General features: G+C 37.5%; 2 protein-coding genes across 3 annotated transcripts in view; one reads left to right on the forward strand and one right to left on the reverse strand.

Moving 5' to 3' along the window:
- LOC139588964 (transcriptional regulatory protein AlgP-like) overlaps positions 1-19,889 on the forward strand; it is a 296,504-nt gene that overhangs the window by 129,452 nt on the left and 147,163 nt on the right. The window lies entirely within an intron of this gene.
- The window catches only part of DAPK1 (death associated protein kinase 1), an 83,758-nt gene that overhangs the window by 24,053 nt on the left and 39,816 nt on the right, over positions 1-19,889 (reverse strand). For both annotated transcript variants that reach the window (XM_071424822.1, XM_071424823.1), the window contains exons 4-14: positions 9,427-9,565; positions 7,466-7,595; positions 7,133-7,181; positions 6,963-6,989; positions 6,386-6,538; positions 6,199-6,244; positions 4,454-4,543; positions 3,960-4,052; positions 2,324-2,443; positions 1,127-1,225; positions 240-338 (exon numbers count right to left, since the gene is read on the reverse strand). In XM_071424822.1, the coding sequence (XP_071280923.1) occupies positions 240-338; positions 1,127-1,225; positions 2,324-2,443; positions 3,960-4,052; positions 4,454-4,543; positions 6,199-6,244; positions 6,386-6,538; positions 6,963-6,989; positions 7,133-7,181; positions 7,466-7,595; positions 9,427-9,565 (1,045 nt within the window). The remainder of the gene's footprint in view (positions 1-239; positions 339-1,126; positions 1,226-2,323; positions 2,444-3,959; positions 4,053-4,453; positions 4,544-6,198; positions 6,245-6,385; positions 6,539-6,962; positions 6,990-7,132; positions 7,182-7,465; positions 7,596-9,426; positions 9,566-19,889) is intronic.

The following is a 19,889-nucleotide window of genomic DNA, read 5'->3' on the forward strand; positions in this document are numbered from 1 at the left end:
CACATTTAACATGCACACTTGGCTAACATTTGTCATAAAAATAATCGGTACATCCAGCTACTTTAAAGCTCGGTTATCACGGCCCTATAAGTCAACTTAGAAAACCACACTAAAAGCGCCAGTCAAATTCTTAGAATTATGGCACAGCTGAAAACCATTTCAATTGAAAGATCTCTCTCTTTGCTAAGATAAAGTTATAGGAAAAGGCCCTCTGTGTAAAAAAGGAGTTATTTTCTTACCTTATCCTTAATATCCAGTGGACATTCATTATCACTGAGAAATTTCAGTGTTTCTACATGTCCATGTCGAGAAGCCCAATAGATTGCATTAGATCCAGCCTATCAAAAAAGGTTCATTTCAGATGTTATCAATCAAGTTAAAATCCTAATTCTAGGTTTTCAGCTGAGGTACATGTGCACTTAGGTGTACACAGACACACTGAAAAGCTATTCAAGCTTATTTGAACACATTCACTTTAAAAAAAATTTCAAATTGATTCAACAACACTACATACCAACAGTGACAACAAAAACCTCTCTATGCAAGGATGATTAACAGGATTACTAACTGTTTGCAAGGATAATCCTCTTCTCCCTTGTTAGGGAGTTCTTTCTAAAGAACAGTCATGAGATAAAAACATTTCTTCTGCTTGCTTTACCATCTATCAGATGGAGAGGCAAACAGTTCTTCAAGCTTGCTTGAAATGAATTGTTACAGCACACTGGGGAAAAAAGCTTATTGTATCCTCCATCAAATATGAATTTTAATTGCTATATTCCCCACGGCTAAAATATTAAATTATCATTCTATATTAAATAAAGTTCACCATTGTGTTTTAGGGAAATCACTAATTTGAACTAATTGAGGTGGTTTTGTAAGCATGAACTACATTGTAAGATTAGTATCATTCAAATTATTTCAGCTAATAAAGTGATGAAAATCAGAGGATATGTATTATTAACAAATGACATTGCTAAAAACTTGGGGTTTTTTTGCTGTGGAAGGCAGAAAACAGGATCTACAGCTCAGAGTTTTTAATTTCCAATACCACTTGGTCTGAACTGCTTGCCTCCTGCTAACTGTACTAAAAAACTTATAAAGAGCAGTTGAAAAGCAGAACCCCAACCTTATCTTGAACATCAATACGAGATCCACGCTTTAAAAGCAGCTGGAGCATCTGAATGTTTCCACAGCCAGCAGCAATCAGTAGTGGAGGTGTTCCATGCTAACATTGAAATACAAGCAAGAATGATACAGTTAATTGTTGAAGGATTAAGGAGATAGTGGAATAGAAGGCATGCATTGAATAGCATTTCAGATTTCCACCTTCAAATTAAGTCTGTAGGAAATAGTGCATGGAGATAATTTATTCCTTTTTTCAAAAAAATTATTGCACAGCAATTCTCCATATTTTTGTGATGAATTAATGATATATCACACAGTACATTTATGCTTTTAAAATTAGGAATATCAATGTTAAGCTCTTACTATTAGCCTTGTTTGGCAAGAACATTCCCCCTTGCAATTTCTTTGCAGCCACCACACCACCTCAGACGCAAGCCATAGGCAACATCTAGGAAAGTGAAATGGGACCACACATAAAAACAAAAAAACCCCAGTGATTTCTTAAATGGTTCAATATCTATCACAGTAAAAGAACATTTTACTTCTATACTGTTCTTCATATTTCTGAAAGTACTTTGTAATGAAGGTCACTATAACCATGCAAAAAAGTATTACCTTGTCTTGAGCCATTTAAGAAATCACTGTATTTTTTGTTTTAATGGGCACTCCCATGTCACTTTCCTAGATGTTGCTGATGCATTGAAATACTGTAGTGGACAAGCAATTTCATTACTGAAAGTGAACACCACCATCTAACATGTTCACATATCCCACTTCTGCAGTTTGCAACTTCTGTTTCTAACAATGCTTTGCAAAGTCAGTTTTAGCGATCTGGTTATTCTTAAGTATTCTGACATCTTCATTGACCACAAGAAACAGCAAGTGCCACCAAGAGTGAAGGCAGATATTTGATACAAAGCAAATCTATGGTCAGTTCCTGACCACAGATTTGAGTTACACTTTTGATATGCCTAGGCAAAAAAATTTGGGCTCATTTGGGCTCCATTTTAATGAATCTTCAGAAGACTGAACATAAAACATGTGAAAATTTCTCCTAGAAAAAAGGCAGAACTTTTTCCCATTCCCTTGCCTTTTAATTTCGGGTGTTACATTTCTATTTTACAAGCACACTGCTCTATTCAACAGGGTGGTAGCTAGTCCCCCACACACCTCACACCTCAAAGCAGGCCCACAATACCTTGTTGGGTTGATTGACATCGTAATTTGTCAGAGATCCCAGAAGGTGCTGTAATCCAGGAACATTGTCATCATTGATGGCATGAATAATAGCTTTCATCACAAAAGAATCTTCCTCATCCTTGCAATTAAATGTGAAAGAAGAAAAATTGTTAGCTTTAGGAAAAAAATCTGTATCTAACAGATGCCAAGACATAAAAAAAAATTAAAACCTAAATTTTTTGAAACATTTTTTTGTAAAAGAATGCTTCAGCTGCAAGTTGTAATCTTTCATGAAGCATATGGCTAGCATGTATGCATGTTATTTGAAAACCCACACCAAACCACCTGACATGTTTTCTGGTAAAGTATACTTCCCTCTTCATCACACACAAGCCTGATAATCACTGAGACTCCACACAGGTTTCTTTAATTATTTTTGGGTGTATTTTTTTTTCCTCATAGGAAAAGTAGATGATAGATATCAATAGAAGCAATACTCGCACAAAATGAAATTATTCCATGCATACATGTGATGATTAAAAAACCCAAGTGGTGCATCAATACCAGCTGAAGTATCAGGTTTTGTGCCATCTGCAAGAGGTGCTTTGGTCCAAGCTGTCATCTATTCAAATGGATCAGTTAAAAATCTAGAACCTAAGTAATAAGCCTAGTTACCTCTGCAGGTGTAACTTTGTTTTTCTCCTCTGCACTAGAATTTCAAAGAGCTGAAATTCACAGAGCCCATTATTTGGATTGCTCTTACCTCCCTCTCTCCCAAGGTTTCAGATTTTTTAGGACACTAACATTGGGCTATAATCCTTTCTGCTGGAACACAGATGTGAAAAGCTGATCCAGTGTTAAAAGGCATACAGATAGCTGAATTGGGGGGGTGCTGGGTAGGAAAAGGAGAGCAAGAGGAGAACAAAGAGCACAGAAGCCAAAAGATAAGAGGAGAAAAAGTGGAAACATGAGCATGGAGTCACACAGGAGGGACATGGGGAAGATAGTATGCAAAAAAGGGCTTTGCAGAATTTTTTAAGTTTGATCCTATTAATGCACAGAAAAGATGATATTCCCCAGCTCTAAACATATTAACACACATTCCTTGCTGATCACGGGGAATTTGTGAAGTGTGTATTAAAACTTGTAAGTAAGCTAAGAAGAATGCTTTGGATAACAAGTATTTGTAATTACAAAACACTGCTGTCTAGCATTCACAGGATTTAAAACGGCCTCAATGATTTTGAATATTTGGTAAAAAAAAAAAAGGAATATTATTTTAGTCCACAAAATGATGATGTAAATAATGAGTAAAATTCAGATGACATTTTTTCACCATATAATTTTTATGGATGACACTTTTTCATCATATAATTGTTACGGTGCAAAAAAATACTCGTGAATCAAGTTTCAAGACCAGGAAATGAATTTTTGACACCAGGTATCAGCCTCAACACCTTAAGTTAAATGTCAAGGTTTCAAGATGCAAAAGATCAAACTATGGATAACTGACCTTTGTAACCTAAAATCTATTTCTTCTTACTTATGAGATTAGCTAATTATGCAAATTTTCAAGAGACTAATATTTCTGTTAGTTAGAAACTGGCAAAGTTCACATGTGATAAAGCTTTCTAAATATATAAGAACACACTTACCAGAGTATCATCACTTCTAGCGACACTCATGCTACTTCTGGACAAGAAAGATCTTGATAATCTTTGGCACAAGGATATTAAGCGCACTGATTGCTTTATAAAAATAACAAGAAAAAAGCTATATGTAAAAAAATTAGAAAATTCTGATAGGATGCTATCGCAGAGATTTTAAAGGACTTAGCAAAACAAACTGAAGTTTGACTTCAATACCCCATCTGCTTTTTATATTGAATTTGAAACCTTAACTTTTGTTATTTATAATCCAGCAGAAGCACAAAGCAAACAATTCACACACAAACATTGGATGCAGATCACTGACAAAGAGGTCTTCTCCCATACTAGCATACTCAAGCACTTAATTTATTCCCAGTGTCAGAAGAACATGTTTCTTATTCCTTCTTTTCCACTCTTAAATGTGCTGACCTTTCCCTGGAACAGTCAATTCTACTGCATTTGTATGTCACCAACATTTGATGTGTTATTGAAAGACTTACTTTCCATTTTCGTCGTGCTGCAAACTTCTTGAATTTCTCCATATTCACTGCAGAAGCTTTTCTACTGAGTGCTTGCTGAGAGTCTTTTGGCTGTGAGCAAAGGGAAAATAATGATGTTCCAAAAAATTCCATAATTTCTGCATGTAAGTCTCTGTCCCTCAGTGATGACTTCCATTTACATTATAATAGTACTCCAATCATACCGTAATAATGAAGTAATTGTAAGCACATATTTTTAATATTCAGAGTCTAGTCTGGCATACAGATGGAATTTCTTAAGAAAATGCTGTAAGGGAAATCCAGACCTAAGAATGCAATACTAAAATGTGCTTTTTTCATTTTAAACAAAAACCCCTTCAAACATCAGAACATTCAGCCTTGTCCTTTACCTCCCTCTCTGATAGAGGCATTTGATTTCCAAGATAAATCCTGTCTTCTGGGAAGATCTCCTGACTGATTTTAAATGCAGTCAATCTTTGTTACAGTCTCAGTGTAATCACCTGGACACTGCTGAAAAATTACTCCCTCCCCAAACCAAATCACATCCCATCTACCAGTGCAGCAAGCTCTAAGCCCTCATCCTTTCAAATTTTCATGGGCTCATACTAAGCACCAATGACTAGTGGACTACACAAAATTTTGCATTTTATGATCCCATCCTTGAAGTAATTTTTATGGAGATATATATATCATGGGATCATGAAAAGGCTTGGGTTGGAAGGGAACTAGTTTCAACCTTCCCTGCCATGGAAATGCAAGTAAAGATAGCGGTGGGAAAGGGGAAAAGAGGATATGACTAGTGGAGGGGGAATCAAATGCCTGGGAAGTTAAGTTATAAAGCAAAGTAATAGGGTTGTTTTTGTCTCTTTGCACAAGTGTGGAACTTGGTCCAAGAGAGACCATCTTGCCCAATGCTTGTTTTAGTGGTTTAAAATAAGTCAGTATGTTCCACACATTTCAGCTATATCAGATTACCTCAGCAAAAAGTCAGCAAAGCAAGGTCAAATTTGTAGTTTGGCACTTTGGTGTAGAAATGCCTGTCCTCAGGTACTGCAGTACTGTGAACTGCATCAGTTTTGGCACAGGTAAATACTCTGCTAACTGATTCTCTGGGACGTCAAATGGGATCAAATACCCACTGTGCATGCCCACATCCTGGGAATCAATGGCACTGAATGGGTTTACTACTCACAATCGGAATGTGATAGGAATTAAAACAATAAACTGCCAGGTAGCACTACACACATTAAGAAGAATGATGGGTGCCATTTCCTCCTTCTCAACCTAGCAGCTTCACAACAGCTCAATCCAAACCAAACACTGAAACACTGAAGAAGGAAGTGGCCCACCGCATCAACTGCTCTCTTCAGTGTAAGGGGAAGGACAGAAGAGAGATTACTAGTTTTTTCCCAGTCTAAATAAGGGCATTAGAAGAAGAAAAATTAGTGTGAATTGGACTGGATTCAGAGACTGTATGTTTATCAGTGCAATGCTCTGTGAAGATTAGCTTCCCTGTCTGACCATGACTTTAATTCCCATAAGGGGCTACTTCCCTACTGCTAACTCACATAGAGCATATATTAACGAAGCCCATATTCTGTATGTGTCAGCTTTCATACAGGCAGCTTTCCAATACAGTAAGTTACATTAAACAATTATGAAAATATTCCATGCTAGGGAAATCGAAAAGCATGAAATGAAGAATGATTAAAAACAGGACAACAGAGAATGAATGGTATGCTAACCTTGATCCAAGGATGCAGCAAACTGTCTTGAATAGTCATTCTCTTCCTTTAAGAGAAGAAGAGATAAAACAGTTTCAGATATTAATAAAATACATACTGGTTTATGTTTATTAAACTACCATCTCCTAATATCATGTAATTTTAAATACTAGAGATGTAAGTGCCACACAGAAGAATAACAACTCACTTTGGATCTTTGACTAGAAGTCTTCGTATAAAGTCTTTAGCTAGAGCACTGGTATTACTGAAGAATTCTTCTTCAAATTCATAATTCACAGCAGACACATTTGCCAGTGTTTCCTGTTTGGTTTCTCCAAGAAATGGAGATGCACCACTTAGACTGCAGGAGAGACAGAACATTCCTCTCAGTACATGTTGTAACATTGCTGCTTCAGCCCTCTGAGATCAAATAACAGTAGAAAGAGAACATTTTTCTTTTCCATTTTAAGGCTGCAGATCTACTTTCAGGAAGACGTGATGTAGCAGGGCAAAAAACTTTGCTGTAATTTCAAAGACTACTATTAAGATATAGCTGTAGCAAAGTCACCTACAGATTTGAAAACAGTTTCCCATCCTAGCTCAATGCTGATTAACAGCAATTCTTTCCATAATTATACTACTGCTTTTAAGATCATACAACTTGAATCATGATGTGCAATCAGAATGGTTTGATTTGTACAGACACCACCAACACCCCAGAGGATAGAATAAGAATTAAAAAACAACAGCATTTGCAAGAAACACCCATAGATTTTGGTACTTACAGAATATAAGTTATTACACCAATGCTCCTGGATTGAAGGAAAAACAAACAAAAAAAGGATGAGGGAGAGAAGAGAAAAATAGATGGAAAGAGAGAGAGGAGAAAAAAAAAAAGGTTAGAACATAAGCATAATCATGAGAGATTTATTTCAAGTAAGATCCAATAACTTACCACATATCTGCTTCAAGACCAAGAGGCTCATAATTTACTATTTCAGGAGCTAAAGGAAAAAGCAGCAAGGTAAGTACCTAGTCAAAGAACAGGTATAAGTCTCACTCTGAATCCATGTATGTCAGAGATAATAAGGTAAGATGCTGATAGATTAAAACACCTTAATGCAAGTCTAATTTGAAATCAAATGCTACAAATTGCTTATTTAAATTTCAAAATGTCACAAATTACACACAAATTTCATACTCTATAAATCAGCCAAGCCAAGATAAGCCACAAATACTGTTTCAGAGACTGAAAAAGAATAGTTTGAAGAAACAACAGTTTTCTCACCAACAAACTCTGGCGTTCCGAAGATATTTTTGAATTCATTTCCAAAGTCAATTTTGTGTGCTAAACCAAAGTCAATAATCTTGATGCGAGGCTTTGGTACATTCCTGTCCAACAGCATTATATTTTCAGGCTTTGAGAAGGAGGAAGGGGGGGAGAGGAAGAGAGATTACATACAGGTACAAACTGGACAAGTGTTCTTCACCACTGAACATTTTTTTTTACCTCTGTTAGACACTTGAATTGTATTTTAGGCAGAAAAATCCTGACTTTTCCTATTATGATCAAGCATATGCCCAAAGTAACTACAGTAAATTAGGATTCCATGTTGATGTTGAAGCGCTAAGATTTCCACAAGGCCAAGATTTTACTTCTTGTAGATACCACAGTTGCAGTTTTCATGTGGACTGACCCTAAGTGAAACACACTGTCCCCCAGTAAAGATCACAGATCCTGTGCTACAGCCATTCCAGCACGGCTGGGAGCTTGCAGGAAACAAAACCCTATAAACTAGTTACTGGGTTTGGTTTACATTAGTCCCTGAAAGATGTTTCTTTCACACCACATAAGCAATCAGGGAGGTGTATCTTGTTGCCTTTGGATCTTCCAGAGAAACTTCTGGAGTGGTCCAGCTCCCAGATTTTAAGGCTCAACATACTTAAAAGGAAGGAAAAAGAGAAGGTTCTCCTGTCTTTTCTAGCTAATTTTGAAATACGGACTTCACATTACTTTACACCAAAGATCTTCAAAGCCAGAACAGAGAAGATGAAATCCCAGGATTATCAGCAAAGGGGGCTGTCTCTACACTGCATCATTTTAATTGGTCGGATTTTTACTCAGTCACCATGTCCTGTTATGTCTATAAGCTGGTGTACTCTGAAGAGGTTCTGTAGCTACATCCATCCTGTTCAGAGTGTTAGGGGCTTCTGGAGTCATAAAGTGCAGCTCTTCATTGCAACCCTTCTTTTACCTTTTTTCCCCAATCACAGGACCTGATATGTTCAAAAGTAATTTCAGCATTTCCGTTCCATATTTTTTTTGGTCTACACTTTGCTGCCTTTAATGCACAAATTTTTGGTATCCAAGGATGACTTGTTCAATTACAAACAGATTGGCAAAAATTCACATTTCATACTCTAAGAAATGCAATTCTTTCTAGCTTTACAAATTTTTTCTCTTGCTGACTGTCATACAAAGACCAAATATATTACTGAGGTGATGAGGATGAAACTGGAAAAGGTATGCTTACACTGAAAGCCATCCCCTTCCCTACCTCATCCCCCTTTCAGAACTACATTTCAATTGTAATGAAATAATCATGTCTCCTTTTTCTCTTACAGACATAGCTGCCCACTTCAGAAGACTTCTGGAATGTTTAGTTGTCTACCTTTGAAAAATAACATCTTCTGGGGGAAAATGTGCTGAAATTGAAACATTTAAAAGCAGTTGCTGAATTTAGATACAAAAAGCTCTGCTTTCGTTATCAAAAGGATGCAATTAATAACTTTTCTGAAAATGAACAAAAAAGCCCCAAAAAGGGAAAAAGACATCAGTGGAAATCTGCTGCCTGCTCCACAAAAATCCTTGTACTTAACTCAGTGCAGTTTCAATTAAGCACCTAAAAAAACCCACAGTTCAAAAAGGCATCTAGGTCAGAATATTTCACCCCGATCCCATTTCACATTGAAAAAAAAATCATATTCCTCATTTTTATTTCAGGGTTGTTTTCTCAGAATGGTTTAATTTTGTCAGAAGGTGCCATTTCCCCCTGAAGGAACATTTCCCAGACGGGAACTATTTACAGTTCAGTAACTTCTTTCCAATGGCTGAGCTTCCCCCTGTCTACATAAGCTAGCAAAACAAAACTGTGGCCAAGATCTTCATGATGACTGATTTGTGGCTAGAATTACAAAGGACTTCAATGGATGTTGATTACAGTTGAAGTTTTTATCTGTTCCACACACCTTAAGATCAAAGTGGGCAATTTGCAGAGAGTGGAGATACTGAACACCATTAAGTATCTGTTTGAGAAATTCTGTGGCTTCCTCCTCCGTGAGAGATTCTTTCTCAGCTAAGAAGTCGAAGAGCTCCCCACCTGCAACACTTGGAGAGTAGAAGCAGAGTTATTGACAAGCTTGCTTTAACCAGTGGGTTCCTTTTAGTATAGCTGTCCTCAAACGTTGAAGAGCCCTGAAAAGGATCCAGATGCTTTAAATGTTTCAAATATCAGAAAAAATGATGAAAAGTACTTACTCAATACCCAAAAGAATTAGTAGCTCCCTCCCTTCCCCTGAAAAGAATACAGTAAAAAGAGTCTTCCTTTCAGACAAAAAAAAGTTCAGAAAACCCGAACAAACATAGTTAACAGTATTTAAATTTAAATGAAGTAAAAGCCTCCTACTCTCTGTATGCACATTTAAAAGAATACCATTAAATATGAAGTAACAATACTCAAAACATACCAACACAATGGGACATGACATTATCTAGAAAATAAAACATGAATTGGCTCATATCAGTAAAACACCAGATTTCTACACCCTCACTGAAAAATAAAAAAATTAAATCTTATTTTGAAATATTTATTGGCAGCTATCCTATTTTAGTTTCTAAACTCTCTAGAGCATCCAACTTTTGAAAATAGGTTCTGGTTTTGAAATACTGTATTACATGCAGCACCTATATTGTATTTGTACTCTAACATGGGGAAACCTTTTCTACAATTAAATGTCCTTAAAACTGTTTCCAGCAAGTGTTCTAGCCCCCCAGCAGAAAGAAAAGAGGTAAGACAGAGTACATAAGCACATCTGGATTTTTGCATTTGAGAGAGAGAGAGGAATAAAGAGAAGATGATCCTCTTCTCAGCTCAGTCAAGCAGCTCTTAACCCAGTCAACAGCATGAAGAGATACTGAAGTGATAGAACTACAGCTATTCCCAAATAACAGACACATTTCAGCTGAAGGACGCAGTAGTTTGCCCACTGTGGCAAACTACTTTTCCCATCTGTGAGAGCAAGGGTACTACTTAGAATAGTCTTAGAGATTGCAAAAATGGTCATAATATCTCCTGTGTTTTTCATTGTAATGATACTAACACAAATTCAGAAAGTGCACTCTAATTTTTATTGCTTTTCTGCAGGAAAAGAAAATAATCTGTTCATGATTTAAAGCTCTGATTATGAAACATGAGGTGGTGATTAACATATAACAATGGGTAAATAGTTTGGGCAAATTTCTTGAAATACATTTGACTTCTTTATCATGTCTACTTTTTCAGGGACTTAATCTGCATTATTGTAATGCAAATTGCATGAAAAGTGTATTTTAATGAGTTCTTGAAGCTTTCATTGAGCTGCCTAGACAATAATGAGAGTATTGTTTAGGGTATTATTTGTGTTGTAATATTTTCTGCATGAAAGCAATTATTGAAACAAAGTGCCATTAAAATATAAGAATTATAGAGTGTAAGGATGAGAGGTCATTTTAATGATTTTTTTGTTGTTGTAGAGACATTAAAATGGAATTCCTAATGATTAAATCCAACTTGTTATTTTACAGAGACTGGTCAGAAGTGTCTTCCAAATGGACACACATGCATATTCTCTCATTGTTTGCTTCTGACTATAAAAAAAAAAAAAAAGAACATATTTTCAGGCTAATGTCTGTATCTCTGCAGCACTGCACTGAACGGTGACATTCATTTCCAATTACTGGGCTAAAGGCCTACGCATCACGTGAAGCTTGCTTCCCCATGTTTACAAAAGGATGTTGGCTGCAGTTGTTGAGTGGCTGTAAACTGCAGCACAGCCTTGCCACATGGAGCAGGCAGACTCACTGTGGCTACTGCCCCATCAAAACCCATCAAATGTAGGCACTCAGCGTGGCTTGGCACTGGGCTAGCTATCACAGTTTGGGGAACCAGAGAAGATGGATCCTCAGCTGAGTAAGAGCTTGTAAGACTGCATCTGGTCCCACTTTTCAAGCAGCTGGAAACCCTGAAAAACAGCAAAATCTCCTGCTGGTGCTTAAGCCTTTCATCAGTCATCACAAATCACAAAGAGAAGTACTCAGGCAGGCATTTGCAGCCATGGCCTCTCCAAGCACTGTGCTGTCCACCCTGCAGTCTAAAACAGACTGTGACAGTGTCACAGAGGTGGTATTATGCTTCATGGCTGGCAAAACTTGCTCTTAACTCCTCTTGGCATTTTAAAGATATGCAGTCTGTAAAACATACTAGTCATCTATGATTATCACTTATCATACACATTCCTTATAGACCCCCCAAAAAAGATTTAATTCCTAAAGTTTGCAACTTTTCAAGATACCTGCATTTGTGTAAAATGGAAAGACCCTCTCCAGTTTCTTCTTATCTGCAATTATTCTGATTCTAGACTGCTGAGTACTATTATTCTGTCTTTACCACAGATTAATTGTAGTGACCTTTCTTTAATGACACACCATAAGCCTTATAATTGTGTGCAATAAAACATTATCTGTGTTTCACAGGTGATACACCTAGCGCTTGCAAATCTCAAAACTGAGGGCGAGGGAAGGGAAAAGGCTTGAAATGTTTGGGTTTTTTTTTCTTTTTTAAAACTGAAAGTTCTTTAGCAAAAGTGGTAGATTTTTGCAATCTGTTGTGTGCTTTTTTGATGCTTAAGCACTGTTACCCTAAGTGACTTGGCAGCCCTTGCTGAACGAGTAGGCGAGTGAGGAGGGACGAGCTGTAATGCACTCAAAGTGTTGTTCCAGGAGCAGCTGTACCCCTGGTCTGTGGGACTCTGATGTGCCCCCTCATGTTACACATCTCGCTCTTGATGTCTAGGAGGAGATCCTGCGTGGGTTCACCTCAGAGAGGGGGCCGTGGTGAATTCTCCTGCTGGTAACTCCTCAGCTGTGGGGGTGAGCTCTGGAAGCCGTGTTCTCCCCTGCTGCCATAGCTGGAAAGCACAGTTCCCACCTGGCCGCTTCTGCTGCTTACTTATGGTAGAGACATAAAGCATGAGCGAAAAGGGTTTTTATAGCAATGATGAGTAAAAGGTTATACTAGCATGCATAAGGAACTTTACCTGGAAGCTCAGAAATGCCTGGCTCCTCTGCACTAGGCAACCTCCAAGGGAGGCCCTTCTCACAAGTGTAAGGCAGTGACCCCATGGGAAGTTGCCTCTTTCAGCTTCCTCTTCATGCTTGTCAGGAGACTGCTTATTCCTTACCCTTTTGCTGACTCAGGAAGATCTGATGTTAAGCTGTACTACCATGGGCATACAAAAACCCTTGCTATCGCTGCAGGGCAATCTTCAAGTGAGTTGTGGAGGGTTAATACAGGTCTACACTCAACATACTTTACAAGTTTGATTTCCACAGTTAATTGACTGAAATACAATATCCTCAGATTTATCAGCAGAGCCAGGTTTTACAGATTTTGTAATTGGATTACATGTGTAGAATAACTAGAGGATCTTTACTAGACCTCCAGATATCACAGATGAAGAAAATGGTTAGAAAAAGCCAGTAAAGACACTGGCTGTATAAGCTACTGCAGCCTTCACAAGCCTCCTAAAACGCTGTAGGGGCATCAAGTCTAGTACTATGCCTCAGCCAGTGTAACAGAGTCCCACAATACGTAAACACTGCATGTTTTTGTAAATCAGAGTCACCTTCAAAGTGGAGCCAGAAGCAAGGAGAGAGCCCTATTCCACAAATGTGGATATCCCATCTCACACACAGAACCAGTGTTAATCTAAAGAAGAAGGCACAGGTAATTTCATACATCAGCCCCTTTGACTGGTCTTTATGAACATCATCTTCTACCAAGAAGTACACTGTTTCCACCTCCATTACAATGGGCCTTTGTTTCTAAATTGGCTTTGGGGATGCTGATGCACAAACACTCTGCTGAAATCTGACTGAAACCAGACCACTGCATGCATTTCCCAAGCCACACAACTGGCTCCCAGCCTGCCTTTGGGCCTCTACAGAGGGGCCCACACAACCAACATCCTAAAGACTGCTGACCCCAGCCACCAAGTGGATAAAGGTGCCTCCTGAAGGGAGCAGAGGCAAGAGGTTCACCAAGCACTAGTCCATCTTCCTACGGAGGACTTTGGAGTATCTCTACCTGGTATCCCTAAGAAACATAGAGCTTCTCTCTTTTCAGTTTCTCAGTTTGCTGGTAGGAATTACCAGACAGCTTCCTGATCAGTTCTTCTGTACCCTAAGACAACTCTAAATGCCAAAATGCCAGTACGTAAAGGATGGACAGCAACCTATTAACAGAGAAACTTAATTACAAGTCAAGTCACAGCTAAATTCCTTTATGGCTGCAAAGCCTCCATGTTCTCCTTCACATAGTGTTTTCCTCTAAAGCTTTAATTCTTCAATGTGCCTGTGTAAAATCTTTCTGTTTACATTTAAATTTAGTAATAATTCTGCAGTCATAATATGCTGTTGAAATATTATGCTCAACAAAATAAGAGTTTGTGCTTTGTGGCATTCACATCTTAATTCCACCTAATTCTAATGCATTATTGACCATGTTATAACACAGAAAGTCATAAGGGCTGAGAAAATCTATTTCATCATTATAACACAACTTTTTATATTGTTTTAAAGTAGCAGAGCACATGTTTTTAGAAGTATATTGTATAAACATTTTCACTAAGAGCAAAGCTGGTATGTGTTATTTCACTGATACTTCTAGGCAGAAGTGCTATCTTTCCTGAAATGAGAGAAGTAAATTAAAGCTTTCAGCTGACTGTGCTCTTTCTTACAAAATGCAATAGTGGTAAAAGCATTTCCCAGCCTCCCCAAAGGAAGGTTGACAGATGTGATTGCAACCCACACACCTCCCTCTGGGAAATAAAATACATCACGCCCATGGAAAAAGGATTTCTGTATAGTGCTTTTGCAAGTTGCCAGGCTTTCTTAACTATGAAACAGAACTATCGCTAGATCTCAGAGGAAGTCATTAGGGGAACCTACTCAGGGAACTTAGAATCAATTAACCTTCAAAGTCAGCATGGTCACCTCGTAATGACTCAGTCATATGCTATGATCACACTGCTTATTATGCAACAGCACCTAAATGATAATTAATGATTATCAAAGGATTTTTAATGAATTTTAAAATCTACAAATGAACCCTAAAATCTAGACCCAAATCCCTTGAAGGAACATTTATCTTGCTTAGATTTCAAAACAACATAAACAAAGTTAAAGAAGCATGCCATCAATTTATTCCAGTTTTAAAACAGATGCAATTTGATAAATTACCTGAATTCTTCTCTAGTCCAAACATTTATTCTGTCAACTTGTAAAATAAATGTTTTCCCTAGGGATTCTGTGGTCAAATCTGTCTTGTATGACATCCAGTCATACAGTTGTCAGCCCAAGACTAGACTCATATATTATTACTTCTGTTTTACGTAAGAATAAGGGGGTTTGCATCCACTTCATTTCACTGCCTTTATGAATTGTGCAGTTACCAACCCACTCCTCAGAAGTACAAAGTGTACCAAACATTTTGAAACAGCAGAACAGGGCTGCTAGCTCATTAAATTACCTACTGGCTGAACAACATTGCACTTACATTTTTCTTTATCTAGCTACCAGAAAAATGAAAACATGTTCCAGCATCACCATGCCTTTTCATTTTGATTTGTCCAGCTTCCATTACAGACATCAACTGTCATGAAATCCTCTCTTTAGTGTGCCTAAATTCTTCAATTATACTGAACAAGAAGCATTGGTCTCAAAGGTCAGCCAGAACACATGCACCAAAACCTGGACTATATTTTAAGCAGCTAAATCCCACTAAGGGGGGGTTGGGTGAGTGGGAGAGGGCATGAGCGCTCCTGTGAATCTTTTCTGCACTCAAACACCACTGGTATTTAGGTTTTCATCACTGAAATTCCTGAAGTGCCCAAAGTCTGCGTACAGCAGGTGGTTACCTTGGCCCAGCAGAGTGCCGTAGTATTTTGATCTCGTCTACAACATTCAGATTAATAAATGAGGAGCATTTGGGTTTACCAAACACGAGGGGCAATGATTTTGCTCAGGGAATGCAATTCTCCCTTTGAGGCCTGCTCACTGTGTGGCAGAGTCATACCAGCTCTTGAGCCTGTCCTGTCAGCCCTGTCAAGCCTTTGTTCCAACCTGTCTACATATTCTTTGTGCATCTATCTGTGGGCCTGGAATTTAGGATTTTGAAATCCAAAGGTGGCACAAGATCTACAAATTGGTGTCACAGGGTTTGCTAACTGCCTGATACATGCCAGAAGCACCAAATATTTAATCCTTCTCTCAAACTGCAGTGCAAAGCTACTTGATAATAACTTTCTTATTTACTTATGGGTAAAATTTACAAAAATCTCAGAGGTATTTCTACCAAAAGACAACTAAAAATTAAGGAAGCCCTGTGAAGACTTCAAGCTTCTCTGGAAAATAGGCTTTAAGTCTCTTCCTGAGCATAATTGTAAAAAGTTAAATTAAATCCCCAATAAGATAGAAGAGGAATTTCAAGAGTTCACAGTTACATGCTCTTATTTGCTCTTCAATGATCAATTAATGAAATTGTCATAATTTTTTACACAAGGATGTATCATCCTCTTGCACTGTTCTGTTTTGATTAACAATATGAAGCTACCACCAAAGCAGAAAGTCAGAGACAGTGTGAGATACAGGACTAAGTCTAAAATAAAGTTTATGCTTTCAAATGAAGTATAAATCCTAGTATTTAATGCACAAATGCTTCTAATACTTTCAAAACTTTCTATTTTAAAAAGTTTATAGAACAGATAATTGTCACTCAGAACCATGCTAGAAGAGATAACCATCTTAAATCGAGATTTCAAATTCAGGATACACTACTGAGTAAAAGGAGTCAGGTATTGCTATCAAGCCATTTTTCAAAAACAGACCACCTGCATTCCTTTTGTGAATTTTAAGGAACTACTGTACAATATAGGATGAAAATATTTATTTTTTGTGTTGCAGCAAGAAACCATAACCAAGACTCCACAAAGAATCACAAACTGAGTATATTTTACGTCTGCAGTCTAAATAAAGACCTAATAAAGTGGAAGAGGAAATAAAATGGAAGAGAGAAATTATGCATCTAAGGTCAGGAAAAGGGGAATCAAGTAGGTGCAAAACATGCTTGAGAACAGAAAATAATTATCACTGCAGGGACATCTGTGTTTTCTAGTCTGTGAAGTCTGAAAAAATGATGGCTTCAGCAGAGCTCACTAGAAATAACTTAGTACAGCTAACATATAACAGACTCTAATAGCTGCAGCTGGATAGAAAAATGTAAAATTAGTCTGAAAAATTCAGACTAATTCAATTATTTGTGTGATAAAAGCAAAAAAAAAGAAAACTATTCAGGTTTTAAGTCAGATGAGGAAAAGACAGTGGCTTCCAGTTTGTATGTAATATGCATAATATTCCTTTCAAGATGATGTAAAAGTCCACAGAGTGCAAATTTAAAAGGTTACTTCCAAGTCAAGAAAGGAGACATTTTTCACTAAGACCTAGAGTTATGAAAATATGTCTGAATGCTCTAAATATACCAAAATACTGCAATAAAGTAAGCTTCTTCAAGGATATTTCATGCTTGTCCCTGGCTGCTGAATCTTTTAAGGAAAGATTTGGTTTTAAAAGTTTCATAAATTAAATATTTCGTTGAACTTGGGTTTTTTTATAAATCAGTTTCCTGATATAAAGTAGTTCAAAGAAAAACTTCCTAACACCTATGTGGATAAAGTAGCTCTGTTTTGTATTCGGTGCTTTGAGTACCTACTTGGCCACTGCAATAATTAACCAACTGCCCACATTTTCCTGCATATAAATCATGACCTTGAATAGAATCAGAGAATGGTTTGTGCTGGAAGCTGACCTTAAAGATCATCAAGCTCCAACTCCCCTGCCATGAGCAGGATCACCTCTCACTAGACCAGTTGCTCAGAGCCCCATCCAACCTGGCCATGAGCACTTCCAGGAGTGGAGATCCAGAAGTCCTCCAGGCAACCTGTTCCAGTGCCTCACCACTCTCACAGTTAAGAATTTCTCCCTAATAACCAGTCTGAGTGTGCCATTTTTCAATGTGATGCCATTCCCCCTTGTTCAGTCAATTGCTCACCTCTGAGAAACTGCCAATTAGTAAGGCAGAAAAATGTTTAGGAGGCTGTATGCAATATAGCAAACCTCTTGCTGCAGCAGAAAATAAAAATCAATACTGAATAGGCCATAGACCCTGTCACCCTGGGACTGTGCATGTTGACATATGGCAACAAAAGGGCAGCTGTGGTTGCTCAATCATACAAAATTGTGTCTCTGTGTGGTATACTGCCTCATAATTGTAGTCAGAACAGAACACAAGAGCCAGGAAATACTATGTTCTAATCAAAATGGAAAATGGACACTTAGGGTAGATTCTGAAGATAGAGAAACAGGTTATTTAATGAGATTTCAGCTTTATTTCTGTTCATATGAAATTGCTCTGTAAGAACAAAGACTGTCAAGAGGGAAGGTCCCTAGGTAAAATGTGAATATTAGAACATTAGAGAAAAAGGATTACATATTTTATGTCTGAGCATGCGATTAAAATGACAATCCTGTCTATTCAATAGCTTTATGTAACATCACAGGGATTTTGAGAACTACAAAACTTTGTAGCAGTTAGCATATTCAAGTTTACAAAGGGATTGCTAACATCATCTTTTCCTCTTTGACTGTCTAAATAAATAAATGCATTACCTTTATGATATCCAAAACAGCACTTCTTCAATTGAAAGACTCACAAAGCAGTTTGGAAAAGTGAAAAAAAAAATCTCAGATTGAAACTATATAGGGGTTGCTCACCTTGCAAAACAATTACTAAATTGCAATACAAATAATTTGCTGAGCTTCATGACATCAAGCTTATGAAATATGCAGATAGTCATTCTTCTGCTCAATGGACAGTGGTGGTTGCACACAGACACACACACACACAGCAACCTTGCTGCCCAAAGAGCTCCCATTCCATGCCTCAAGTGGGGGTGGGTGGGGTAGTCCCATTCCTCCTACCACTGCCGTGATTGCCAAGTGTCCCTCACAGCTTTCAAGTACAGACACTGGCCTGATTTCATCTGTACAGATTTCAGAGCAGAAGGAGCTGCAGAAGCAGCAATACTCTGACAGTAAAGTTGTAGAGCAAGAGAACATGAGAGTTAGTATCAAGTAGGGAGAGGAAGAAGCATCACAATTTTGCTGTGTATTCACATCACACTTCAAAGAATTCTGAACAAAACCCAGAAATAGTAAGAATATAAGGAACTTTTACTTTATACCAGATGATAATTTAGTTTGGAAAAAAATACTTGTTTAAATTATCCACATTTGGTAAACTAATTCAAGTGTATACAACTGGAACTAAAAAAACCAAGCCAGACTACAGCTATTACAATAAGATATCACATGCTGGACTAGAAGTGTAAAAATATGTTTGCATAAGAAAACATAACATAACAAAGTAGTATCATGCATATATAGACCATAGAAAGAATGGAACTCCAAAAGCTACATCCCAGTTTCCTTTTTAAATCTATACTGTAAATGTATATGTTACTGAAACCATGCAACACTGAAGTACCTTTATAAAGTGGAAATACAATTTATCAAATCTAGTAAACAGGAAGACAAAACCTGCACAAGAAAAACCACATGAACAGCCCACAAAAAGACACGAGTGCTGCCCAAGATTCCAGTACCAAGTCTTCTGCATGCATGAATTTCTTACTGTACAGTATGGTTAACTGATACTGAGCAGGTATGGCAATAAAAAAGGGCCAGGCATGCCACCTGTGTAAAGATATGCACATTCCAGCAGCACCACTGACAAACTCTTAACAAGTGACTAAGGCTTAACTCCTACAATTGCAGTCTTTGAGGAACTGGAAGCCAGACTTTAAAAAATGGAGAAGTAGCTTCTGCTGACATATTTAGCTCAATCTATTAGCAATGACATTGGATGAAAAATTGGTAATTAAACCAGTATGAAACTGTGTGGAAGTTCAGTTCTCATTTTAACAAGAGAGAACTGTGGGAAAATTCTGTTCTATGTGGGTCAGAAAATGAGAAAAAGCATTCACTGAGGCCACTTTACACCAACACAAAACACAGTGAAATTTCCTAAACTAATCTGCACTTTGAATCTCTATTTTCCTGTGCTCTGATCTTCAAATCAGTATATTTAGTTCCAGGCTATTCTTTTGGATCCACAACATCAACAGGGATTAAAGTAAAAAGCAGAAAAGAAGAAATGCTAAATATGCTGATTTTTTAAAAAAAAAACTTTGTAGTGCATTCAGAGTGAAAAATATGTGTGGAAATCAGGAAACTATAACACTGACTAAAAACCAAAGATTTCTAAGGCTATTACCTGTTT

The sequence above is a fragment of the Agelaius tricolor genome, unplaced genomic scaffold, assembly GCF_023055355.1.
Source record: "Agelaius tricolor isolate 1412-34295 unplaced genomic scaffold, bAgeTri1.0.p SCAF_4, whole genome shotgun sequence".
NCBI classification, from domain to species: domain Eukaryota; kingdom Metazoa; phylum Chordata; class Aves; order Passeriformes; family Icteridae; genus Agelaius; species Agelaius tricolor.